Source organism: Eptesicus fuscus, chromosome 12 (assembly GCF_027574615.1).
Source record: "Eptesicus fuscus isolate TK198812 chromosome 12, DD_ASM_mEF_20220401, whole genome shotgun sequence".
Lineage (NCBI taxonomy): Eukaryota > Metazoa > Chordata > Mammalia > Chiroptera > Vespertilionidae > Eptesicus > Eptesicus fuscus.
This window is the reverse complement of record NC_072484.1, coordinates 54,772,130-54,798,882: the sequence shown is the minus strand read 5'-3', so window position 1 is coordinate 54,798,882 and position 26,753 is coordinate 54,772,130. Positions and strand designations below refer to the sequence as shown.

The window sequence follows — 26,753 nt, the reverse complement described above, 5'->3', positions numbered from 1 at the left end:
CACAGCCAGGAGGGTGAGGTCCTCAGACCCAGGAGGTGGCGGTGCCACTTGAGCAGGACTGGAATGGGGCGCCTGCAGTGGTCCGTGTTCTGGAGTGAATCAGCTAGCACGTCCAGATGAGGTCATTGAGGAACGTTTAATAATGGACTGTTTACAAAGATGTGATACAGGTAACCCCAGGGTGCCCTGACCCTGCCAGGCCCGAGGAAGCCAGAGGAGCCAGCATGACAGGGCCGCAGCCCTCGTGGAGAAAGGCTGCCCACCCTGGAGACCCTGCTGCGGGGAGCCAGGGAATAAACAACCGGTTTCCAGCCAGTGTCTCCCATTGGCCCGTCCCGCCCTGAGCCAGGCCAGGGGAGCGGAAGAAGCGTGCGGAGGGAGGGCAGGGGGAGATTTCCAGCATGGCTTCTGGAGCTGGTGCACAGAGCCTGGTTTCCTGGCCTTGTCCTTCTTCCAGGAGGTGCCAGGAGCCCTGGCATCAGTCACAGGGTGGGCTCTGTCCATCTGCTTTCAGGCTCCATCATGGAGAATGGGGTGAGCTCTTCCAGCACCGCGGACAAGTCCCAGAAGCAGCCCCTGACCCCCAGCTTCCAGAGCCCAGCCAACAGCACCGGGCTGGAGGAAGGGGTCTCTGCAGGCACAGCGGGAGCTGGGGAGACCCTGAAGCAGGAGTGCGATTCCCTGGGCCCCCAGATGGCGAGCAGCACCACCTCCAAGCCTTCATCGTCATCCTCCTCCTCCTCGGGTCCACGGGCCCTCCCGTGGCCCGCTGGGCCTGTCCAAGGTTGTAGGGGCTTGCACGCCACCCTGCCCCCGATAGTGATCCTGTCCAAAGCGGCCTACAGCCTCCTGGGCTCCCAGAGGGGAGGCAAGCTGCCGTCCTCGGCATCCCTGCTGCCCCACGCCGACGTGGCCTGGGTGAGCTCCCTGCGGCCGCTCCTGCACAAGGACATGGGCAGCGAGGAGCAGTCCCTCTACTACAGGCAGTGGACCTCGGCTCGGCCGCACCACGCCGACTACAGCAACCAGCCCGACCCCAACTCCGGCGCCCGGGCCTGCCACCCCCGACGGCTGCTGCTGACTGGGCCCCCCCAGGTAGGACCGGGGCCAGACCCTATCCTAAGCTGGGGTCCCCAAGAAGGAAAGAAGCCAGGGGGCAGAAGGAGAGGGGTGTGACCCAGAACAATGAGGCCCTCATTCAGGGCTCTCGGAGCAGGAGACGCGAAGAGCCCAGGGGTGAAACCTCTTTTCCTTCCCTCTCTCCCCATTGAAAACTGTCTCCACCAGGTGGGAAAGACGGGCTCCTATCTGCAGTTCCTCAGGATCCTCTTCCGCATGCTCATCAGGCTCCTGGAGGTGGATGTGTATGATGAGGGAGAGATCAACACAGGTGAGTTCTGAACCTGGGCGGGCAGGGGCGAGACGTGGGACGTTAGCACCAAACCCGGAGCTTTCCTTACCTTCGGGAATCTCTTCTGGGACGCATGTGCAGGGATCCTGTGAGAGTCAAGGTAACGTGCCGGCAAGTGGGTGTGAGTAAACTGTGGCTGTGCTTTAGCCTCTGGAGGTCAGCAGCGGAGTCTTCCCCTTCTTTGAGCCTCCGCATCTCCGCATGCCGCCAGACGCTGGGCAAAAAGGCATTTTATGAAGCTCTGTGTGGTTAATTGCTTAGGTGGTGGAATCACTTAGGTTTAAAATTCAGTTGTGGTGCTGAGCTTAATGGTCTGGGCATGTTTTATATTCTGGAGACTAGGGCTTTGCTGGTGAGTCAGTGTATCTTCTTTTATATATATATATATTTTATTGATTTTTTTAAAAATATATTTTATTGATTTTTTACAGAGAGGAAGAGAGAGTGATAGAGAGTTAGAAACATCAATGAGAGAGAAACATCGATCAGCTGCCTCCTGCACACTCCCCACTGGGGATGTGCCGGCAACCAAGATACATGCCCTTCACCAGAATCGAACCTGGGACCCTTCAGTCCGCAGGCCGACGCTCTATCCACTGAACCAAACCGGTTAGGGCATAGTCGGTGTATCTTCTATGTTAACCACAGGCTCTGAGGGAAGGTATATGGGTTAATTACTCTTGTGAAATGAAAACTTCCGTGTGCAGCTGAAGCCTGAGCCATGAACAAACCCCTTCACGTTGGCAGTGACACGCAGGGGCTCATGCTATCAGGGCTGTGGGGCTGGTGTTCAGTAAGATCATCCCAGCTGTGCCCCCTTCCCAGCGCTTCCCCGGCTGGCACCTGGGGGGCAGTCCCACTCTGTAGCCCATCCTGAAATTGGTGTGAGCAGGGCTCAGCCAGCATTAGCTTGTGGCTAAGGATAGCGTGGCCTTGAATCTGGCTTCACATCTCAGAATGACTGACTGTGCTGGAGGGAAATGGGGGGAGGGGTACGAGGAAGAGACACTGGAGGTAAGTAGAGGTAATGAGGTAGAAGTTCTCGAGCGAGAAGGAGGGAAAGGCCCTTCTGTCAGATTAGCCTTGGAGGTCTCACCTCACTTGCTTTTCCTAAATAATTGACCTGTTCTGTGACAAGCCCAAGGGTCTAGTTTAATCCAGAGCAAGACTAGGTAAGATCAGCCATATTTAATCATTTTAAAATCACTTTGGCCCTATATCATTACCAGCTCATATGCATGATTCCAGACACACACACACACAGTCCATGGTCACAGCCTCATCTCCTTGTGTCCCCAGCTGAGCTGCACCGGGCCCACCTTAGAAGGGACCCAGAGCTCCCAGTTGGCCTCAGAACACCCTCCCCTCGGCCGCCTGGAGGGGGCTGGGACCAAACCAACCAGGAGGAGCCCTCCATCCCGCCGACTTCCCCACAAGGCCCTTGGCACCACCGTCAGCGATACCCTGTCCTCAGGCCCAGATCTGTGCAGTGAGCTGTGAGACAGTCTGCACAGCCCGTGACCCTCGAGCCTGGCCTTTGTAGCCAGGAGTGCTGTTAGTTTGGCTTTATTCCTTCTCCCTCATTTCCGTGGCATGGACGTGTCAGTGCTCTGGAGAGGCACAGTGACCCCTTTTATAAAAACTAGAATGAGCTTTAGCTTTTACATAAAATGCAAACGTCAGCCCGAGGATAGAAAACTAAGCAGCATCGTGTTAAAAAGATAAGAGCTGTACTTCTCGTCGCTAGGCTTTTTTTTTTTTTTAAGTTTCTTCCTTCTCCTTTTGAAAGTTGTCAAGCTTTGATCTTACAAATTTTATTAATAACAATAAATATCATCTGTTGCATACCCACCACGTGCCCGCCAGTGTCTGAGCACTTTAAACACGCCATCTGGAACTCGTACAACCATCAGGGAACTCTGAGGGTTAAGGTCGGCGCCTGCAGGTGTGAGTGGTCAGGGGCAGCAGCTGACCCCAAACCCCGGGCTACTCAACCTTGACTGCATGTGGGACCTGAGTAGAGCTTTATGCTCCCACGGGTGCCTGGTGATGAAGGAGATGGGAGGGGTTTGTACACTTCCCCACAGTTCTGATATGAAGCAGACATTGGGGACCTTGCTCCGCGCATCCCTGAAGTCTCGTACGTAGGCTGTCGGTGTCTGAAAACCCCACAGCTAAAACTCTAAGAACTTCTTAGATCATCCAAAATTAAACAAGCTTTTAAAGCAATGTAAGGAGCTCCTGTGGGAGACTAGTTGATCTCACAGATATGGACCAAATGTGCAGAGGCTAATGCTGGGGGCCAGTCAGGGCAGGCGTCCCTCCCAGCATGGGTATGAAGGGACAGTTCTGGTTCCCTCCACCTTGGGATGGGAGCTCATTGTCCAGAAATGCCTTTGTCCACCCATTGGAACTTACATTTCGTGAAACCTTCTGTCCCTGACACTTGGGAGGGAGGCTGGGCCATCTGCCTGCTCTGCACATTTTCTTTCTTCTTGTCCCAGATCACAGCGAAAGCAGCGGAGTGAGCCAGTCCGAGGGAGAGCCCTGGCCCGACATCGAGAGCTTCAGTAAAATGCCCTTTGACATCAGCGTGCACGATCCCAAGTACAGCCTGATGAGCCTGGTATACACTGAGAAGCAAGCAGGGGTCAAACAAGGTCAGTGCAAGCGGAGCCAGGCTTATCTCCTCTGAAGGTCAAGGGAACCTAAATCGGGCAGGAGGCCCCAGGCAGTTTAATCTTTGAGAGCAGCTTAAGCAAGTCTCCTCTCCGCATTTCTCTTCCCTTACACACACACACACACACACACACACACACACACACACACCACCTTTTACTTTTCACACCAGCTTCTCAGTGTAAATTCTAGAATCCTTGGAAAAACCTTTTCAGGGAGCCGGGGACTTTCTCCCAGGCATAGGGGCTTCATGCATCTCATGGGAAGGTTTTCTGTCCCTTTGTACACAGAAGCAATAAAGGAATCCAGAGCTGAAGAGCCCAGGAAACGAGAAACTGTGTCTATGATGCTGACCAAGTACGCGGCCTACAACACCTTCCACCACTGCGAGCAGTGCCACCAGTACATGGACTTCACCTCCGCCTCCCAGGTGCAGCCTTCCCCATTGCCGGCTACCTAGCGTGCCTTCATGTGTACGGGGTGGAAACTCAGGCTCCCCTTTTCAGGCCCTCGTCTGAGGATGCTTGTTTATGAAATGGAGCCACTCTTTGTGAGCACAGTGCATGAAGCAATTGACTAAAATTACTTTGGGCTTTTCTGGAATGTGGCTGGGGGCGGGGGGGTAAGAGAGGGAAATAAACTAAATTTTAGTGTCTTAAGTCACTTCATCAACACGGTTACATGTGTCAGAGAATAGCCGAGACACTGAAAAAAAAAAACAACTGATCCTGAAGAAACTGGCTATTATGATGTATTTAGTGATACCCCCTTTGGGTTGTTGGTGAAAATGGTGCTATTATCTAACAAATCTATATGGTGGGCCCTTTAAGCAGTAAACAAGTTTGTTGATTTGCACCAACCTAATCACATCCTTATTTCTAGCATGGGATGGTTTTGACCACTAGGCATACAGAGGAGTCAATGTTTACGCTTTTATTTAGAAAGAACTGAAAGGTAGGAACCCAGAAGGTGAGCCGGTACCCCACAGTATCTGTTTTCTGCCAGAGCATCTTTAAGTACAAATGACGGGGCAAGTAGCAAGTGAGAGTAGTATCCAGTGCCTATCTGGGGTTGCAAAGACAGTGCCACGCCTCCCACGGACAGGCTGTGTAGGAGGGACAAGACGCTTGACACTCATACCAGTGGCAGCTGCCGAAGATGAGGTATTTGCCTTTCCAACCCTGTCCACGGCCAGGTCCTGTGGCAGGTGTAAGTTCTCAATAACAACCTTAACAAACGGCCTTGAAGTCTGTCACCTGTGAGCTTACATTGCTTTCCTTCTTTGCAAATGTAGGTGTCTGACTCCACCCTTCACGCATTCACGTTCTCTTCCTCCATGCTGGGGGAAGAGGTGCAGCTCTACTTCATCATCCCCAAATCCAAAGAGAGTCATTTTGTCTTCAGCAAGCAGGGCAGACACCTGGAGAGCATGCGACTGCCCCTGGTCTCAGACAAGGTGGGTGACAGTGTCTGGACACAAGGACTATCAGGTATTATATCAGGTTCTCGAAGCTTCTTAAATCCAAGGGTTTTAATTTCCCTTTTGGGTCTCTGGTTTGTGTGTGTGTGTGTTTTTCTTTCAACAGAATTTGAATGCGGTCAAGAGCCCTATTTTCACTCCTTCCAGTGGTCGCCATGAGCATGGGCTCCTAAACCTTTTTCACGCCATGGAGGGCATCAGCCACCTGCACCTCCTAGTGGTCAAAGAATATGAGATGCCGCTGTACCGCAAGTACTGGCCCAACCACATCATGCTGGTGCTTCCCGGCACGTTCAATAACGCAGGCGTGGGTAAGGGCCCCCCTGGGGTAGGGAGCAGGGCTGAACGATGAGCTCCATTCCCTGGGCGTGGAACCTGCAGAGGTCCCCCTGCCTCTGCAAAGTGTCCTGCCCTCCTGACCAAAGGACCTGTACTCCTCTTTAAATGTTGGTTTTTCCTTTCTCCGCAGTCTTGCAGAACTTTTCACTTCTCAGTACTAGTAACTAAAGAAGTCACTGGTGTATTGAGCAGCCTGGAGGGCCTGAAGGTAGTGTGGGGAGCCGGCTTGGCCACGGCATCCTCAGCCCCAGGGCGCCTGATGTGCCGCGCCGGCTCAGCCAGGTTCAGTGACCCTGAGTGGGGGCGGTGAAGGATTAGGAAAAGACAGACAAGAGAAGGAAAGCTGGGACTCGGTGGGACGCTGCTTCCCTGATGGGGAGCCAGCAGCGCCACGGACTACAAGCCACGTCTTTATTTTATAGCAGATGCCACGAGGCAAAGTAAGGGCGTGGTCAAGATGTTTACAGCATTCTCCTGAGTTTCGATCCTACTCAATTACATGCACCTGATCAAGCTTTGTTTCCTTGCAGCCTGTATCACTTAGGCACGTGGGGCCACGTGTTCGGACCATAGGTTCAAGCTTACAGCTATAGCTGTTGGCTATAATTGTGCTGGGAGGGCCCTGCCCGCCACGCTGGGACTTGCACGCGGCCACGAGAGGACTGTGCCCTCTCATCAGTCCAAGGCTTGAACCTGTCCAAACACGGTAGCCGCGCCCCACCAAGTCGTAGAGGTTCCTGGGCAGGGCACACCAGCAGCAGGAATGTGACAGTGAGAAGGGTAGTCTGGAGGCATCTGGAGGGGTGCCCAAGGGATCCCTAATCATTTTTAAGGCGCATGGCAAGTTCTAGGGGGTCCTGTACAAGCGGGAACTGTGGCAATCATCTTAAAGTGCCCGGAAGACGTCTTTCCTGCCTTTCCCCAAAGGGTTTAAGAGCAATGGGCTGATTCCTCCAAGGGGAGGGCACTTGGTTGCTGAGTGTGACAGGGTTGTTGAGGGAGGCACTGGAGAAATCTAGAATGCCTTCATTTACCTCAAACTGGATCAGTAGTTTAGAGCAGTACTGTCTGGTCACTTCTTGCATCGTAGTTCTTAATCATTTTTCTGACCCGCTTCTGTGAGTGTCTGACTTAGTGCAGCGTCTCAGAAGGGCTTGAGGATCAAGAGCTGCTAATTGACACTTTCGAGGGAAGGAAGAACACCCAGCTCAGACCTGGAGTGAACAGCAAATGAGACCCGAGAAGTTTCCCTAAACTACATGGTCCTCCTTTCCAGGGTCTCTCTTGCCCTTATTTTCCCACTTCACTTCTGCCTCCCCTTCTGTCTGCTCATCTCTCTCCTCTCCTTATTAGGTGTCTTCATTTCTTGTTCTCCTTTCCACTCCTTTCCACTTCTTTTCATGTCCTTAAGCCTTAGCCTTAATATGGGGTTAAAGTGTTTTTGAAAACTGGCTTATTATTTTGATGCAATTTTATTTTCCATGTTTATCACTATATAGCAATTAAGTTTTTTACGTATTTCTGATCCTTTATCCTCCCCAAAACCACATATCCCCAAACTAAAATATTTTTCTCTATGAATATGACCCTCAAATTACTCCTTTCCTGTGCCGAATTGACCTTTAGGTGAAAAGGTTTCCTCATCCCAGATCTACCTGAATTTCCTTAGTGCTAGCTTTGCCATTTTTGCAAATTTGGGGAGAGAGAAACCAATATATATGCAAATGAAATAAATGCAAATATCTTTTTTCAATTTTACTTGTGATAAGAAACACGTAACATAAAACTTACCATCTCAGCCATTTTTTAAAAAATATTTTATTGATTTTTTACAGAGAGGAAGAGAGAGGGATAGAGAGTTAGAAACATCGATCAGCTGCCTCTTGCACACCCCCTACCGGGGATGGGCCCGCAACCAATGTACATGCCCCTGACCGGAATCAAACCTGAGACCCTTCAGTCCACAGGCCAATGCTCTATCCACTGAGCCAAACCGGTTTCGGCCCATCTCAGCCATTTTTAAGTGTACAGATCAGCAGTATTCAGTATACCCACATTGTTGTGCAACATTGTTGAGAACATTGTTGTTCTCCAGAAGTCTCTCTTCATCTGGCAAAACTGAATCTCAGTACCATTAATTCCTTTTTAAGGCTGAACAATATTCCACTGTATGTCTACACACTTTCTTCATCCATTCACCCATTAATGGACACTTGGTTGCTCCCCACCTTTTGGCTACTGTGAATAATGGTGCTATGAACATGGGTGTACACATATCTCTTCAAGACCCTGTTTTCAGTTCTTTGGATATACCCAGAAGTAGAATTGCTGAATCATAAAATTCCATTTTTAATTTTTTGAGGAAGTAGTGTACTGTTTTCCATAATGGCTGTACAATTTTACATTCCTACCAACAGTGCAAGATCGTTTGTTTTTCCATATCCTCATATCTTAATGGATGTGAGGTGGATCTTATTGTGACTAGATTTCCATTTCCCTAATTAGTGATGTCATGTGTCTTTTCATGTGCGTTTTAGTCATTTGTATATTTTCTTCGGAGAATCTATTCATGTGCTTTGCCTATTTTTTTTTGTTTGTTTTTGTTTTGTTTTTTAATTTCTTTATTGATTAAGGTATCACATATTTGTCCTCATCCCCCCATTCCCATCCCACACCCCTCCCCACACATGCCCCCACCCCCCTGTTATCCTTAACCGCTGGTTAGGCTCATATGCTTGCACACAAGTCCTTTGGTTGATATCTCCCCTTTACCCCCACTCTCCCCTGCCCTCCCTCTGAGGCCCGACAGTCTGATCCATGCCTCCTTGTTTCTGGGTCTGTTCTTGTTCATCAGTCTATGTTGTTCATTATTTCCCCTAGATGAGTGAGATCATGTGCTATTAGAAATACACTTATAAGAACCGAAAATGAGACAAGCAATAATGGTTATGGTGACAGGCAAATGAATCAGTCTGTAGTGAGTTTCTTTCTGGGCCAACAGTTCTTTTGAGACCCAATTTCAATGTCCAACAGTTCCTTATGTGTACATGTCAACACTGACATTACAGTTCTGGATGGTGGACAAATGGTGGTAATGCAGGTCCGACTCTCTCTGGTTTGGTCCTGGGCAACCTGCAGTGACACACAGCTGCTAACTGCTAGTATGGGAAGACCAAGTCAGCGTCTTCCATCTCTGGACTGCTTCTCTTCTGTCTTCATGGCTGGAGTAGTCCTGTCGATTCCTCTCTGTTGCTGGAAGCCACATGGTCTCGGAGTTGTTTTCTGAAAATATACAAACATATTCTCGACCAAAAGCTAATAAAGAAATATTTTCTATAAATTTGACTTGGGATCCTATTTCATTTTTTGCCCAAATGATTTTCCTCTGGCTTGTTTTGACACCTTGTGTGTTTTTCATGGGTGTCTTGCTTTTAGCCTTACAATTAATTTTCTAAAGTATTAATTTTCTAGATGTAATTTACTTACAGGATATTTTTCCTTACATGATATTCTTCTACTATGCCCTCCTTTTTTGATTTAAATCTTAGGAGGCTGCTTTGCCTATTTTTTAATCAGGTTGATTTTGTTGTTGTTGACTTGTTTTTTTGTGTGTGTGTTTTTTTAATATATTTTATTGACTTTTTACAGAGAGGAAGGGAGAGGGAAAGAGAGTTAGAAACATCAATGAGAGAAACATCAACCAGCTGCCTCCCGCACACCCGCCATCGGGGATGTGCCCGCAACCAAGGTACATGCCCTTGACTGGAATCGAACCCGGGACCCTTCAGTCCGCAGACCGACGCTCTATCCACTGAGCCAAACCAGTCAGAGCTGACTTGTTGTTCTTTATATATTCTGGATATTTAACCCCTCATCAGATACATGTTTTGTAAATATTTTCTCCCAATCTGTAGGTTGCCTTTTCACAGTTGTGTCTTTGCACAGAAGTTTCAAATGTTTACATAGTCTGGTCTTATATTTTTTATTTTGTTGCCTATGCTTTGGTATCATATCCAAAAAATCATTGCCAAATCCAACATCATCAAGGTTACCCCGTTTCTGAGTTTTATAGTTTTGCTGATTTGGCTCAGTGGATGGAGTGTTGGCCCATAGACCGAAGGGTCCTGGATTCTATTCCAGTCAAGGGCTGTACCTCGGTTGCAGGCTCAATGCCCGGCCCTGGTCCGAATGGATGTGGGAGGCAACCAATCGATGTGTCTCTCACATCAATGCTTCTCTCTGTCTCCCCTCTTCCCTTTCACTATCTCTAAAAATCAATGGAAAAATATCCTCAGGTGAAGATTAACAACATCAACAAAAAGTTTTATACTTGTGGTTCTTGCATTTAGTTATTTGATCATTTTAATTTTTTTATATAGTGTAACAGTCCAACTTCATTCTTTTGTACATGGATATCCAGCTTTCCCAACACCATTTGTTGAAGAGACTGTTCTTTCTCCATTGGTCTTGGTGCCTTTGTCAAAAATCATTTGACAATATATGCAAGAGTATAGTGCCGGGCTCAGTATTTTTATTCCATTTGTACGTCTATTTTTATGCCACTACCACATTGCTTCAATTATCATAGTTTTGTAGTAAATTTGAAATCAGCTAAGAGACCTCCAACTTTGTTCTTCTTCAAGATTCTTTTGGCTCCTCAGCGTCCCTTGAGATTCCATATGAATTTAAAGATGGACTTTCTACTTCTGAAAAAAAAAAATTGACATTTTGATTGATATTCTATTAAATCTGTAGACTGCCTTGGGTAATTTTGACATCTTAACAATATTACATCTTCCGACCCATGAACATGTGATGCCTTTCCATTTATTTGAGTCCTACTTAATTTCTTCCGCAATGTTTTGTGCTTTTCTGTGTACAAGTCTTTTGCTTCCTTGATTAAACATTTATTCCTAATAATCGTATTCTTTTGATACTATTATAAATTGAATTGTTTCCTTAATTTTCCTTTTAGATTATTGTTACATAAACACAACTGACTTTTGAGTGTTTTTGTATTCACTGACTTACCTTATTCTAACAGCTTTTTGTGTGTGTGAAATCTTTAGGGTTTTCTACATGCAAGATAATGTTGCCTACAAACAGAGATACTTGTACTTCTTCCTTTACAACTTGGATGCCTTTTATTTCTTTTTGCCAAATTGCTCTGGCTATGATTTCCAGGATCATCTTAAAGTGGACATCCTTGTCTTATTCCTGATCTTAGAGAAAAAGCTTTCAGTCTTTCACCACTGAGTATGATGTTACCTGTGGGCTTTTCATATATGATAGTTATTATGTTGAGAATGTAAACTATTACATTCATGCTCTTGGAAGGTATATTTTCCTAAATCCTATTTCCCTTCATCTATTCAAATAGTTTTCCCGCTTAGACTTACTAGCTTTACTACCTTTCATTTCATTATCTACATTTTGTTTTCATTTTAGGGTGGGCCAGTCATAAAATTTGGCTAATGCCTGGTGATAATCATCTTTAATATATATTTTTTATTGTTGACAGTATTACAGATATCCCCCACTCCCCTCTCTATTCACTCCTCCACCCAGCCCCTGCCCACCCCAGGACTTCACCGCACTATTGTCTGTGTCCATGGGCTATGCATATATCTGTGTAAGTTTTTTGGCTAATCTCTTCTCATCCCCCTCACCCCTCTGAGATGTGTCAGTTTGTTACATGCATCCATGCCTCTGGACCTATTTTGTTCACCAGCTTATTTTGTTCATTAGATTCCACATATAAGTAAGATCATGTGATATTTGTCTTTCTCTGACTGGCTTGACCATCATCTTAATTGCTAACATTCATTGAGTACTTAGCACATGCTAGGCACTATCCCAAGCACCATACAATTCGCGAGATAGATGCTATCATTGTGGAGAAGCCAAGGCACAGGGGAGTTAATTTGTTCATTGTCCAAGTTAGAAAGTGGTGGAATCAGGATTCAAACCTAGGCAGCTTGGCTCCCGTATTTCTACTACTCACTATACCACTCAGCCTCTTGCAAAAAGAAAAATAAATATTAGGAAAAGGATGCCAGTTTCCAGAATCATCTTCAGAGAAGATGCTACCAATTTCCTAAAGTTACCTAAAGCAGGGATCACATTAGTGTAAGTGGCATACCCACTAACTGCAGGCTCTAGCTGCTCCCTAGTGCATGGCATGTGAGAGACTGCTTCTGAGACTGAGAGAGCCTCTTATCATGGCTTTCAGAAACTGACTAGTAATGAGTTTCCTCCATGTGGCATCCTTTGTCCTATCAGGGATACTGGATTCTTGCTATATTCCTCAAAGTGTAGCTCATGAATCGTCTGTATCATCAGACATCTCTGGTTTCTGTCCCCTCGTCAGACCTACTCAAGTGAATCTTTGGTGTTAGGCTCCAGGAGTCTGCATTTTACAGACTTCCTCTGTGATTTTTACCTGAAGTTTGCTCTGAACACCTAGTTGACCCTGCCCACAGTGGTCCCCATGTGAGCAGGCATGCCTGTGGAGAGAGTGTGAGCTGTGTGTGGGGCTTCCTGAGGGAAGGACCTGCAGCTGTACTTGTGTTGCCTTCCAGGTGCTGCCAGGTTTCTCATTAAGGAGCTGTCATACCACAACCTGGAACTGGAGAGGAACCGCCTGGAAGAGCTGGGAATTAAACGCCAGTGTGTCTGGCCTTTCATCGTTGTGATGGATGACTCCTGTGTCCTGTGGAACATTCACAGTGTTCAGGAGCAGACCAGGTAGTGGTACTTCCCGAGCAGTCCTATTGAGAAGATCCTCTCCTTGGCTGCAGTTATGCATGGAATAGAAGAGGTATAGCTTTCCAGAGCAGAAAGATCATCCACAAGACCACCCTCACGAGTACATTTTTTAAAAATTTAGACATTCAGTGTGCCATTAAATTCCCGGACCATTTCTGCATCATGGCTTTGGTTAGCTATGTCTATTGAGAGTATGTTTTGTTTAGAAAGTCCAGCCCTTGCCGGTTTGGCTCAGTGGGTTAGAGTGTTGGCCTGAAGAGCGAAGGGTCCTGGGTTCGATTCTAGTCAAGGGCACGTACCTTGGTTGCAGGCTTCTCCCTGGTTAGGGCGCATGCAGGAGGCAACCAATCGATGTGTTTCTCTCTCATCGATATTTCTCTCTGTCTTTCCCTCTCTCTAAAAATAAATGGACAAATATTCCGGGGTGAGGATTAAAAAAAAAAAAAAGGCATTGACTTCTAAATCAGGGAGCCTGCGTTTTAGCCCCAGCTTTGCTGTGTTATCTGGATGAAAGGGAAAGTTATTTCACCTTTCTCCATTTCATCACCTGTAAAATTATGGTTGGGCCAATATCAGTGGTTTTCCGCCTGGGGCAGTGGTGAGGGGTCCATGAGAACCAGGGGGTAACAACACTGGGAAAGTCCAACACAAGAAATGGCCCCAGATGTCAATAACACCCTCGTTGAAACACAGCCAGATTTCTAGGCCTTTCCAACTCAAACATTGTGATTTTGTGCCCTTGTTTCCATTGTGGATTTGAAGTCAGTGACATTCTCAAATATTCCATTATTATACAATAATTACCAGGACTAGGAAGTATACTTCTGACCTCTGGCTACCTCACTCTAGTAACTTCCTGTTCATTATTTGCTTTGAAGCAGGGGCTGGCTTTCTCAGTCTTAAAGTGATACACCCCACCCCTAGAGGCAGTTTCCTAAAATTAGCAGTGTCTGGCAGTATGAAAACTGGGCATGACACCTTCCTCCATTCCAGGCTAATAGAAAGTAAATGAGCTAATTATATTACGGATATTAATACTGTATAGTAGTGTTGGCCCTTCATAAATGACCCTGTTTTCTATAATATTTATTGATAACTTATATAAACTAACTTTACATTTCATAGCCAGCCCATGGAAGGAGTTTCCAGTAAGAATGTGTCCTTGAAGAGTGTCTTACAGCACATTGAAGCAACACCAAAAATCATCCACTATGCAATCCTGGGTATACAGAAATGGAGCAGCAAGCTGGCTTCCCAGAGTCTGAGGGTCCCGTTCTCCAGGTGCCACGTGCACGATTTCATTCTCCTCAACATAGACCTGACTCAGAATGTGCAGTACGACTTCAACAGGTAGTCAGGCTCCTGGGTGCAAGTAACCCTGGTCACTGTCTATGCCCAGCTCTAGCCTCTATCGTGCTATTTATTCCTGTTTGTGTCTTTACTTGAAAACTGAGAATCTCTTTACATGGACAAGGAGAAAGGGGAAGAATCAAGTCTCAAAGTGTCCTTTCAGCATCCTTCAAACTGACCCAAATCCTTAACATGTGTTACAATATAAAATGCTTAGAAAATGTTTCGGTGATCTCATTATTCAACAAAAACTGAAGTAGGGACAAACTGTTGAATCAACACCAGTCAGTGTGTGGACCCATAAGCCCCCTGAAGGTTAGTTCTTCCTTCTTCCTCTGACCTCAGAAGGTAATCACTTTCCCCAAATGTTAGTAAGACCAGAGGTCTGGATCCTGTAGAAAAGCCAGTAGATGAGAATGAGCAGGCTAACCTTGGCCTTGCCTCCTGAATAAATTATGTCCATATCCTGGGAAATCTGATCTGGCCAAACAAAGAAAAGCCAGGGGACTGTAAAGTCTCTCTTATGTCAACCCCCAATCCTGTAGCTGCTAGGATATCCTGTAGCTATTTCACTTGTTTTAAATTTGGCAAATGCTTCATCCTATTTGCAGTCAGAATGTAAAATCTTGGAGCACCTATGCACGCCTGTCTTGCAGGAGTGTGTAGAATGTGCAGTCTAGTTCGGTTCAAGAAGCCTAAGGTCCTGAGAAGTGACCAGAGTCACCTGACACTCCTTTATTTGATGGCTGTGGTTCCCAAATCGGGGGTTTCACACAGGCAAGTGTTAAGAGGGCCAGCTCCACAAGAAGACAAGGTTGATTGTGTTTGCGGCTGTCTCTGAACACCTGCCACACATTGCTTTGTGTGTGATGATCATGGTTGAGATGTGTCGGGTAGCCAAAGAAACCTGTTGTGATTATGATTTAGGTATTTCTGTGAAGACGTTGACTTTAACCTGAGAACAAACAGCAGCGGCCTGCTCATCTGTCGTTTTAATAACTTCAGTCTCATGAAGAAACACATTCAGGTTGGAGGGCAAAGGGACTTTATCATTAAACCAAAGATCATGGTAAGTTTGCAAGCTTGATTCTACTGTTGGAATTAAGACAACAATTTCTTATTGATATCTTTGTTATTAGGTACTGGCATTAAGCACTTGCCACTTGATTAGAAAGTGAGGAGTCCTTAATGCCAAATTTGCATTTGCAGTCCTCATTTCCCTTGCTGAGGACTCATCTACAGCCAGACATAACATTTGAAAATACAACACAATTACTTCTCTTTAGATTTAAGGCTTCACAGCTCCTTCAAGGATTCAGTTTCAAACTTAACATTCTGATTTCTTGATGTAATACATGAGAAAAGTAAATCAAGATGCTTGTCAAGAATGTAAAAGACCAGAGACTTCCAGTCAAGATGGTGGAATAGGTAAAATGCGGTACTCACCTTCTCCCACAACCACATCAGAATTACAACTATAGAACAACCCTCATTCAGATCCACCAGAAATCTAGCTGAACAGAAGTCCTACAACTAGAGATTTAAGGAAGAAGCCACATGAGACTGGTAGGAGCCGACACAGAATGGGCTGGTCAAAAATCAGAAAGGATGTCTCAGCTGGGGAGGTCCCCTGTGAGGACCCCAGCCCAGGGTTCCAATGCCAGGAAGAGACGTGTCCATCACTTCCGGCTGTAAAAACCAGTGGGAATTGTGGCTGAGACAAAGAGCTGCTGGAGTTCCTCTCAAAGGGCCCACACAGACTTACTGGCACTCCCTCCCTCTGAGCACCAGTGCTGGGACAGCAGCTAAAATGGTACAGGGATATACAGGGAGGAACTAAATTGTCTGGCATTAGGGTAAGAGCTGGGGAGGGAGGCAGCTTTCTGCCAGACAGAAGTGCTGGCAGAGGCCGTTGTTCCTTTTCTGAGACACCCCCTCCCCCACCTCCCACACACACAGCTGGCAGGCAGGTGCCATATCTGAGCCTCCATCAACTTGGCGCAGTGTTTTCCTGCCTGCCCTGGTGATTCCTGGAGACCCCACCCCATCCAACTTGCAGGCCCACCCAAGCTGTTTCCAGTGGCTTTTTCAAACAAATGGCCTGTCTTGGTTTATACTTCAAACTTTCCTAAAATCTCTCAAACCAGCAGTGTCTGGCCTCAGGGTGCCCCATACCTCTCACGAAGTGGTCCCCAGCCTGGCAATAGCATCTGGCCTTGGTTCACAGCTTAGCCCCACCTGGGTACCTCCAAACCCAGGAAAATTAGCAGCCATCTGCAGATTGCTTTGTAGTTCATACCACCGGGTAGAACCAGCCAGAACACAAAAGGCGACTGACCTTGGCCTGCACCTCCCTGGAGTCCCCAGAGCCAGCACACCTGTACCCCATGATATCCACAAGCAATATACTCAAGAAGCAGAACAGAAACAGACTCAGATGCAGGGTATATTTTGATGGTCGTCAGATGGGAGGGAGTTGGGGGTTGGGTGAAAAAGTTCAAATTGGTTGTTACCGAATAGTCAAGGGGGTGTAAAGCACAGCATAGGGAATATAGTCAATAATATTCTAAGAACTGTATGGTGTCATATAGGTACAAGATTTATTGGGATGATCACTTAGTAAGTTATGTAATGTCTAATCACTGGGGGTGTATACCTGAAACTAATGTCATATTTCAACTGTAATTGAAAAATAAAAATGATTAAAAACAGAAAAAGTAACAGATCAAAACCTGTTAAGGTTGCGAATTCCTTGGGCTATCCTTTTCTGTTTAAGAGATACTGGTATCTAATCATTTATAACATATGGGGACATCCCCCCCACCCCAGTGAAGCTTAGAAACCTTTGCTTTTTCTTTCTCAGTTGTGATGGGATGGGTATTATCCCATCCACATCCAGAGCACTATAAAAGGCTTCCTATTGTTCCTCACAGTGTACTTGCTAAATGCAATAACTTTCAAAGAAGCCTGCTTTTCCATTGTCGCCTGTTCTTGCTGTGTGTGAATTGTTAGATATGACAGTACTGTTCTGTTGTACTATTACTTGGGGACTGCCAGGATGCAATGCAGTGTTTCCTTGCCTATTTCATCCCGTGCCAAACACGTGTTCCATGATCATCTCGGCTCTGATTTCAGGTGTCAGAGAGCTTAGCACCCATCCTGCCCCTTCAGTATGTCTGTGCTCCCGACAGTGAGCACACATTACTGGCAGCCCCTGCGCAGTTCCTTCTGGAGAAGTTCCTTCAGCACGCCTCATACAAACTCTTCCCCAAAGCCATCCGGAACTTCAAGAGTCCTGTGTTAGCTGTTGATTGCTATCTTAACATTGGACCAGAGGTAAAGGGGGAGTGGGCTAGTACTGTGCTTTACCCACTTCCATCCATTTATTTTCCATTTTAGCTCCCATTTGAAAAAGCCAAAAAGGAACCTGTAACAGACTCATTTACACAAAGGCTCACACAAGGTGCAGCGGTAGTTGTCCCTCCCCGTACACATTCCACCTCTCCACGACAAGCCAGTGAACACTCAGAGCTGAGCTCTGAGGTCAGCTCTACCTCAGCTGGGCAGAAACAGTGGTTTGCTCCCCCCAATCACATGTATCAGATGATATTTTAAAATTATTTTTGTTTAAAGCAGCAGTCGCCAACCTTTCGGACCTCACGGACCACCAGTTGGCAACTGCTGCTCCAAAGGTTTCCTTAAACCAGCGGTTGCCAACCTTCTGGACCTCACGGACCACCGGTTGGTGACCACTGGTTTAAAATATTACATGTCTCCTTTTTCCCCCATTGACCTCTCCCCAGCCACTCCCACCCCCAGCACATGCCCTCGCCCCGCTACTGTCTGTGTCCATTGGTTATGCTTATATGCATGCATACAAGCACTTTGGTTGATCTCTTAGCTCCCCTCCGAGGTTGGACGGTCTGTTCGATCCTTCTATGTCTCTAGATTTATTTTTGTCCATCACTTTGTTGTTCATTATTTTCCACAAATGAGTGAGATCATGTGATGTTTACCTTTCTCCGACTGGCTTATTTTGCTTAGCATAATGCTTTCCAGGTCCATCCATGCTGTTGCAAATGGTAAGAGTTCTTTTTTTTTACAGCAGTGTAGTATTCCATTGTGTAGATGTACCAGTTTTTTTAATCCACTCATCAGATATTTTAATCATGTGATATTCCTCCCCAAGCCAGAGGCCCACTATGTCTTACCCACTATTGTAGGCACATAAGAGGAGCTCAATAATTGCTGAGCAATTTAAGGTATCGTGGAGACCTTTATAGTTGTCATTTCCACTCCTGCACTTAATTCTTTTCCATGATTTCCTTATTTGTCATTCTTTCTCTTCTCTCTGCTCAAGTTCTCGATCAGTTTTACTTTTTTTAAAAATGTGCAACTTGTACCTTTAGGCTTCTGACCACTGATAGCCTTCAAGACTTAAACAGCTTCCACCACTAAGCTTTCCGTTGGTATTATTATTAGTACTGTTTTTAAATATTTTATTTTATTCTATTCAAGAATATATCTTCCTTGTAAAGAACTTAAAAAATAAAATATATAAATTAGAAAATGAAATCACTTGTAATAGGAACAATAACATTTTGGTATACTACATTTCCTTCTTGCCTTTTTTTCTTTGCATGTGTTGACAAACAATCTCTAAAGACTGAAACCAACTGTATTTAATTTTGGAAACTGATTTTTAAAATTTAACTATAAATATTTTACATTCTCAGTCTACACTGTGGGTTGGACATGAATTGAATTTTATAAGTAGAAGGAGCCTTACAACAGATACCACACTTTCATGGTATCAATGTAAGTTACATGTCCTGCCCAGGTCTCCCAACTCTTCCATCCCAGGTTCCAGGACTTTAGATGTCGGACAACAAAATCCCAATACCACTACTACTAACAGCAGCTAACACTCACTGCATACTTACTGTTTATATTAATTCACAAAATAGTCCTATGAATCAGGTACTACTATCATCTCTACAGAGCAGGAAGATTAAATATGGTGAAATGAAGGAGACTGCTCAGTCACACAGCTACTCAAGGAACCAGTACTCGAACCCAAGCAGTCTGGCCCACATTTTTAGCCATTCCATCCTTCTCAAGGTCTCCCAACTATCTCATTCACTTACCTGTAATTTTTGTGAAGTTACATGGAAGCCATACAGACCTAAAATTTAATTCATGCAGTTTGAAGTTTCTAACCAATTGAAAATTTAAGTCTATCTACATGAAAAGCTGATTAAAAATGTTTACTCTCACTAATAAGGTAATCTAAACATTTTCTCTTTACTCAGTATACCTTTCTGTGGAAGACAGCTTTTTTTTATTTTATAAACACTCTTAGATGGAGGGGCTTATTTTGTTTCTTACTACTAATTCTTTCATAACCATCCCTGATTATGAGAAATAAACTAGAAGCTTTAGATATGTTAAAACTTGGTACACTTGCCCTGGCTGGTTTGGCTCAATGGATAGAGCATCGGCCTGCAGACTCAAGGGTCCCAGGTTCGATTCCAGCCAAGGGCATGTACCTTGGTTGCGGGCACATACCCAGTAGGGAGTGTGCAGGAGGCAGCTGATAGATATTTCTCTCTCATCGATGTTTCTAACTCTCTATCCCTCTCCTTTCCTCTCTGTAAAAAAAAAAATCAATAAAATATATTGAAAAAAACAAACAAAAAAAAACTTGGTACACTAAATAGAAGAGGTGCAAAGCTTAAATAACCAACTCATTTAAGTTTCAATTTAAAAAATATATATCTTTTCCCTTATCCTGAAACAGACAGCTAAAGAGGAAGATACTGACTCATTCAGCTAAAGTGCAGACACTTAGCTTCTGAAATGCCCATGCTCCTTCTGCTTGATCATTCCAGGTGGCCATATGCTACATCAGCTCCAGACCCCACTCCAGCAATGTCAACTGTGAAGGGGTGTTTTTCAGTGGACTCCTCTTGTACCTCTGTGACTCTTTTGTAGGTGCTGATCTTCTTAAGAAATTTAAATTTCTAAAAGGTAAATCAAATTTAGTATTTTGCTTGTGAATGCTATTGGTTCCCATTGGACAAAATACAAAGGTGGAAAATATATTTTAAAAAAGCATTTTAACAGTCATTTTTGCCAGTAAATTGAGTATCTTGGTTTTAACTGGGAACAAGTCTTGATATACTAAGATGAATACTAGATGAATAGCCAGATTTTTTACATTAAATGTTCTGCCACTATTAATTTTAGGAAGGAATCAATGCAAGAAGAGAATTAATGCTTCTCATATAAACTAATTTTAATAAAAATCAGGTTACTCAGTTATGACAAGTATGCACTATACAAAGAGTTAGTTAGATTTGCCTAAGAACAAACTGTAGATCAGGCATCACAAATAATCCTGACAAGATGCCCTCTGAGGTCAGTGAAAAAGGTAAAGTTCAGAATACTGTGTACAGCGTATTACCACCTTATGAGTGAAATTAGGTAATTATACACACACAAAAAACACACATCTGGAACAGTAGTGGGGGATGACTGCCTTGCAGGGGACATTTGGCAACATCTGGAGATATTTAGGTTGTTACACTGCTGCTGCAGGCAATATAGTAGGTAGAAGCCAAGGATGTTGCTAGACATCCTACAAGAACAGAGCAGCCGCCCTGGTGATATGCATGTGATGACGGAACAGGACGCGTGCCATTGCTCCTGCCACCATCTGAAACACCCAGACAGTCTTCAGAAAGGCTCAGAGATGCCTCTTGGGCGTGGCCATGGACACTCCCTGCCAAGCAACACAAGAGTGAGAAAGCTCATGTCCAAGGTGACCTAAAGGGTGGCATGGAGATAACGATAAGAAGGCATGTCGACTGTTGTCCTTGTTGCTGTTGGACTGAATCCAGGAGATGGAAAGCTGGAGACGTTAATACCGAAACCCAGGACGTGCCATTGCGAGGCCTCCTCCAGGCCTCCCATATATTTCTGATTTTACTTATTATCACAGAGTAGATTTAAAATGTATTCATTAAAAATAATCTTTAGATTCTAGGCAACATAGAAATTTGTTAAGTATGTAGTTATTACTTTATGTACCTTTATTTTCCTTTGAATTTTACCCTCCCCCATTTTATATAATGTCTTTTTATTTTTCAATTAGATTACATTCAGTATTATTTTGCATTAGTTTCAGGTATACTGCGAAGTAAAATGTCCCCTCAATATTTCTGGTACCCACCAGGCCCCATAAATACAGATCACAGTACGACTGACTGTGCTCCCTACACTATCATCTACTACTAACAGAGTTTGTGTGCACCCTTCTGGGTTGTGCTGATACATTGATAGGCAAATAGTGTTTTAGGCGCTTACACTGGCCACACATTTTCTCTCTGCATTAAACATGTTTTTATATCATTCCTATCGAATTTATTCAACTAACTTGTTGAAATAATTCCAATTAATTGGAACTGCTCTGGCTAAAAATACTCAATTTATATATAGATTCAAAACTAGCTTTCCTCCTAATTATAGTTCCTTCTCATTAATCTGCCTCCCAGTGTTTATGAGAGTTCAAACTGCACAACACTTCAAAACTGAAGAATATTAGGTGTCAGTGTCTCTACTCTGCTCACTGTGATACTGCAGAGAAATTATTCTTCATCACTGCTCAGCAAAATCATCGTATATGCTTAATGCTTAATCATCACTTGTATTATTTCATTTTTCCCAGTTTCCTTGCATTATATTGTCTCTGTTATTGGTTTTTAAGAGCTTGTTTATGACTAAAGATGTTAACCATTTCTCACGCATTGCAAATGAAATACCATGTTTTTTGTTACTATTTTACTCTGGTATTTTACTTTTTGGTTGTATCAAACTTGTGTATTAAATATAATCATGTTCTGTTTAAAAACAAACAAAAGAACAGAGCAGCCCCACAACCAAGAATAATCCAGTCCTATCGAGCTGAGGTTGAGAAATCCTACTTAAGAGGAACACATGAGAAACATTATAGCATTGGTTTTAACATTGGTTACCACAGGGGGAAGGGAGGGTGTAATTGGGAGATTTTTCACTTTACACTCCTTCAGACTTTTGAATCTGTAATACTACTTATTCAAAATAAACAATAAAATTAAATGAGTTACTTACCTAATATGTTGGTTCTCAGATGTGTTCACTTAGGGGATACATTGTAGAGAGGTGGTAAAGTTGCTTATCAATTCCTGAGCCTAAAATGCACTTCTGCTTTTTTTTTTTTAACCAAAGGTGCTACCCTGTGTGTCATTTGCCAAGACAGAAGCTCCTTACGCCAGACAATTGTCCGCTTAGAACTAGAGGATGAGTGGCAGTTCCGCCTCCGTGATGAATTTCAAACTGCTAACAGCAGTGATGACAAGCCCCTGTATTTTCTTACTGGACGTCATGTATGAACTTTTGAAGAGAACAAAAATAGCAAAGGGATGCCTAGGGGGAGTGGGGCAGAAACAATTATTTGGGTTTTTTTTCCTTTAAAGTACAATCACTGTGGAGCAAAGTGCAACGTATCTGTCTGTTCTCCAAAGAACGCCCCAAATCTTTGGGGGCATTACTCTCTTTCAGATCCATTTCAGGACCTTACATTCAGGTTAACTCCATCTTAGGCAGTTATGCAATTCCTTAAGACATGGTCTGCCCGTGGAGCCTGAGGAGGATATACTTTGGAGAACGAACATGGAGTTTGCATTGTGTTTTCTACTACAACTTGTTAGGGGGAAAGCTGACTCTCAGCATTAGCTAGCCTGAATGTGTTACATGAGACACCGTTGGTGTGGAATTAATTGAAGATTAACGTTTGAGGCCTGAACCCTCAGTTTCTCTTCAGATCTGTACTTTGGTACAGTATTACTCAGGGGTCTGAAATGATAGAATGTAGAAGATATTTGTATTTAAAAAAAGAAGTAGCTTTGTCTTTCTCTGTGCAGTGTTAGTTTAAGATTTATAATCTTATATGTATTGAAACTTTTGGCAAAATTTCCACAGGAGTTTAAAGTTTACTATTTAAACTGAACAAACAAATCAGTAAATGCAGAGCAGGCACTGTGTATATAGCAGCTTCTCTTTGCTTAAATTACTTTGCTTTTTCCATTCTTTAAAAATGTTTCCAGTCTCTAAGCACACCATGTCTATGAGAATATGGAACAATGATTAATCTTGTATAAGAAGAACCTGATTCAATAGTTGAGCCAATTAAGGAACTTTTGGCAGTCAATGCATGCCCACCCTACTTGGTTGGAATTAAGCAGTTGACACCAGCAAAGTTACATGCCAGACAATGGCTCTGTATGTAGTGGAACTAGTTTGTTTCTTTTCAGAGACTCAAGCAAAGCTTCCTTTGAAAGATACACTTAATATTTTATCTGCCTATATTGACCACTACACAGAAATTGATGAAAAGGGAAATGAGCTCATAGAGACAGAACTGTCTTTATCAGTTGATTCTTTTGTAAGGAGTAAGGAAGATTCCATTAAAAAGTCTTTGACTCATTAAAATCAGCAAGGGAAGTGTTTGCTCAGTATCAATAGTAGGAGGCATAAGTTTCTATAAATTTCTCACCATTATTTTAAAATTAAAAACAGATTTTTAGAAAATGTTTTAGAATTAAGTCTATTGGAAGTTTACCCTTAAATTACTCCAATTCTTATCACACAACCTCTTGACATTTTTCTCATTAGCCTGTATGTACCACTTTATCCCCACTTAACATGGCCATTTTTACTTGAATTGTTATCTTATTTATGGCCTGAAACTACTGAAAGGGGGTCTACTAAGCCTGCATTTACTTAGAACAAATAGTGTTAATTGACCAGTTTTATTAGCTTGTGATAACAAGGAGTTTACAGCTAGTAAGATGGAATATACTAACCTGAAAATGGTTTGCAGATCTCTTGGTTTTAATATAGTTACTTATGATGCTTTAAATATATTTTGAATGAACAATTCTTTTAAACCCCATTTTTAATTGTCCTTAAAAGAGGATCTGATCTGCCTTATGTATGCTTTAAAAATACTCCTTAATTTTAGTATAACAGAATTTTTGGCAAAGGTACGTTTTGAAGTAGGTTGATTTAGATATGAATGTATTTCAAATGTTCCTGTTTGGTTGAAAGGGCCTAATGCAGTTGATATCAAGAAACCCACTGTTTGTGCAATATTCCAATAATATTACTATATAGGGCAAATAAAATACTTGAAATAATTCTAAAACAGTTGTACCTGGCTGGGGCAGATGGCTTCTCAGGTTTTCTTCTGGCTTTATGGCTTCATAGTCTAAAGAACGTTTTTAAAGTAGTTACTTTAGATGCAGGTACTCTATATTAGTGAAGGCTGCACTCTGAAAAATCAAGTGATTATAATCTCTTAAATACTATTTAACCCTGTGGAAAGAAATACCAGAATAAAGTCAAAAGACCATCACCCCAATGATAGACAGTTCAAATTGATCTGCCTATTCTTTTCAATGTCTTTCTTATTAAGGTTTAAATCTTTTAAAATCACCTTAACAGTATAATTCTTTAGAGAATGTTAGGTCCTTCTCCTTTAAGGATAAAATTGCACAAGCACAGGACACCATGATTTGTTAATACATACCTTGGTGTGTTCAGCTTCAAGCCTTGCCATTCCTTAGAAACATTGTGGTATGAATGTGTTCTCTAGGCCTCCATAATAATTAACCTATAGACCTGTTGAACTATGACAGTTCACACAGGTTAATACTGAATGTAAAGTAAAATTAGAATTGTTGTAGTCAGGTGTTTTGTTTCTTTGGCTGTAATTTATGCAAATGCTTTTTTTTTTTTTTAGAAAAGGAGGCACCTGTTAACTTTATTACTGTAAAATTTTCTTAACCAAAATTTGGTGAATTTCACTAGTCTACCTCACATTTTGTTTATGATTTTAAATTGTCTTAAGTTGTGTCTACAATATGTTCTTGTCCTTCCATTTAATTTGGTGATGTATTAAAATTCTCTCACACCCAGAATAAAAGTTTTTTCTTTAACTTCCTGATATATTCATAAATGAAATGAGCTCCCTGACTCTGACAGTGTCCAAGAAAAGCTGGAAGTCCATATATCACAGATTGGATAACTCTAAGATTCTGCTATCCTGGCATAACAGTCCATCAAAGTGTTAACTAACTACCCACAACGATGTCCATTTACAGAGTTCCACATAATTATAGGAGACAGATCTATAAGTGATTATTCAAGAGGTGTTAGAAATAGTCATTGTACCCATATCCCAAATCTTTTATTTATAGATTAGAGGCCCGTTGCACGAAGATTCATGCAATAGGCCTGCCTTCACCTGGCTGCCGGCACCGGTTTTCCTCTGGCACCCGGGACTCTGGCCTTCGCTCGGGCCGCACCTTCCACCTTTGCTCCTGCCAGTCTTCGCTGACTCCGGCTGGAGTCTGCAGTCTTCGCTTCGCTCCGGCTGGAGCACTGCTCCTATAGCTCCCTCCACCCCCCCCCCCGCCCTCCCCCTCATAGCAGGCGTCCTGCCCCGCCCGGCTGCTCTGCAGCTGGGGGGCGGGGCCACCACCATCTTTGTCCTGCTAATTTGCATATTACCTCCTGATTGGCTGTTGGTCATAGTCAATTTACATATTTCTCTTTTATTAATGTAGATGACAACTATACTCACTTTGCTGTCCTTCATTGAGGCAGAATGGTTTGTAAGAACTGTGTAATATGACATGTTAATCTCCCAATTTATTTCTAAACTTGAATTTTACCAAATTAGGAGAGTAACTGTTATTCCAGAATAATGCCTTTCAGTTACTTCTATAGACTGTTAAAATAATAGACTTTTATATAGAAGCATGAAAATAGTCTCCTAGGCCAGAGGCTCCCATTACCTTAGGAGGGGCAATAAATACAAGTATGATGACAAATTCAAGAGCAAATAGAAACTGCCAGTGTTCCACTACATATTCCAAAACAGTTGCCTTAGAAAGACTAAAAGCTGTGAAACTGTCGTACCTTCCTATTCTGCTAATTAGACCTAGAACAACATCCAGGGACAAACATTTCTTGGAAGTCTCTTTAGTCACGGTAACTGGCCCTTAAGTTTCCTCTAGGTCTAAGATAATATTGCTGTAACAATGAAACCCTGGCTTCACTGAAACACCCTCACTAAAGGTGATTCCAGGAAGGTGAGGCTAAGGACAAAGCCATTCACACAGTAAATTCCTTAGTATTTACTTCAGTGACTATGACAAAAGATGGAACAAGTTTTATAAGAAAGAAAAAGCAAAGTCATGCCTTTAGTAGATACACCAAGTTCACTATTTTATATTATGAACTGGCAAAATAGTGACATTTATAATTCACACAAAATAACATCATCACATGGCCATGTAGACCAGAGCATACCCCAAATAAAAATCAAATAGTTCCTGTCTATACTTGTGGTTCCTATGTCTATATACTAGTCATTTTTATAATGAAACAACTATTTAATGGCAGCAGACAAAATTTAAAAGCCCCTTTATAAACAGAAATTGTACAATCAACCTCCTCTGAAGTTTAACTGTGACTGCTAGTGCATACTTACTGTGTCCAATACTGCCTCCACCACTCTGTAGATCCCTCTTCTTTTCCTAAAGTCACTCTTCAGCTTCAATTGTGATGTGACAGTACTGATTCTTCTTTTTATTCTTGAGACTCTTCCCTTAGTTTCAA

The 26,753-nt window shown here is 43.4% G+C and overlaps 1 protein-coding gene across 1 annotated transcript in view; it reads left to right on the top strand.

Moving 5' to 3' along the window:
* The window catches only part of GREB1L (GREB1 like retinoic acid receptor coactivator), a 114,466-nt gene extending 91,969 nt beyond the window's left edge, over positions 1–22,497 (top strand). Inside the window, exons 22-33 of the mRNA XM_008160201.3 lie at positions 515–1,095; positions 1,288–1,390; positions 3,916–4,071; positions 4,381–4,520; positions 5,385–5,546; positions 5,677–5,881; positions 12,491–12,656; positions 13,803–14,027; positions 14,955–15,096; positions 17,163–17,363; positions 19,919–20,057; positions 22,296–22,497. Of these exons, the coding sequence (XP_008158423.2) occupies positions 515–1,095; positions 1,288–1,390; positions 3,916–4,071; positions 4,381–4,520; positions 5,385–5,546; positions 5,677–5,881; positions 12,491–12,656; positions 13,803–14,027; positions 14,955–15,096; positions 17,163–17,363; positions 19,919–20,057; positions 22,296–22,459 (2,384 nt within the window). The 3' untranslated portion in view covers positions 22,460–22,497. The remainder of the gene's footprint in view (positions 1–514; positions 1,096–1,287; positions 1,391–3,915; positions 4,072–4,380; positions 4,521–5,384; positions 5,547–5,676; positions 5,882–12,490; positions 12,657–13,802; positions 14,028–14,954; positions 15,097–17,162; positions 17,364–19,918; positions 20,058–22,295) is intronic.
* The last annotated feature ends 4,256 nt before the right edge of the window (positions 22,498–26,753 follow it).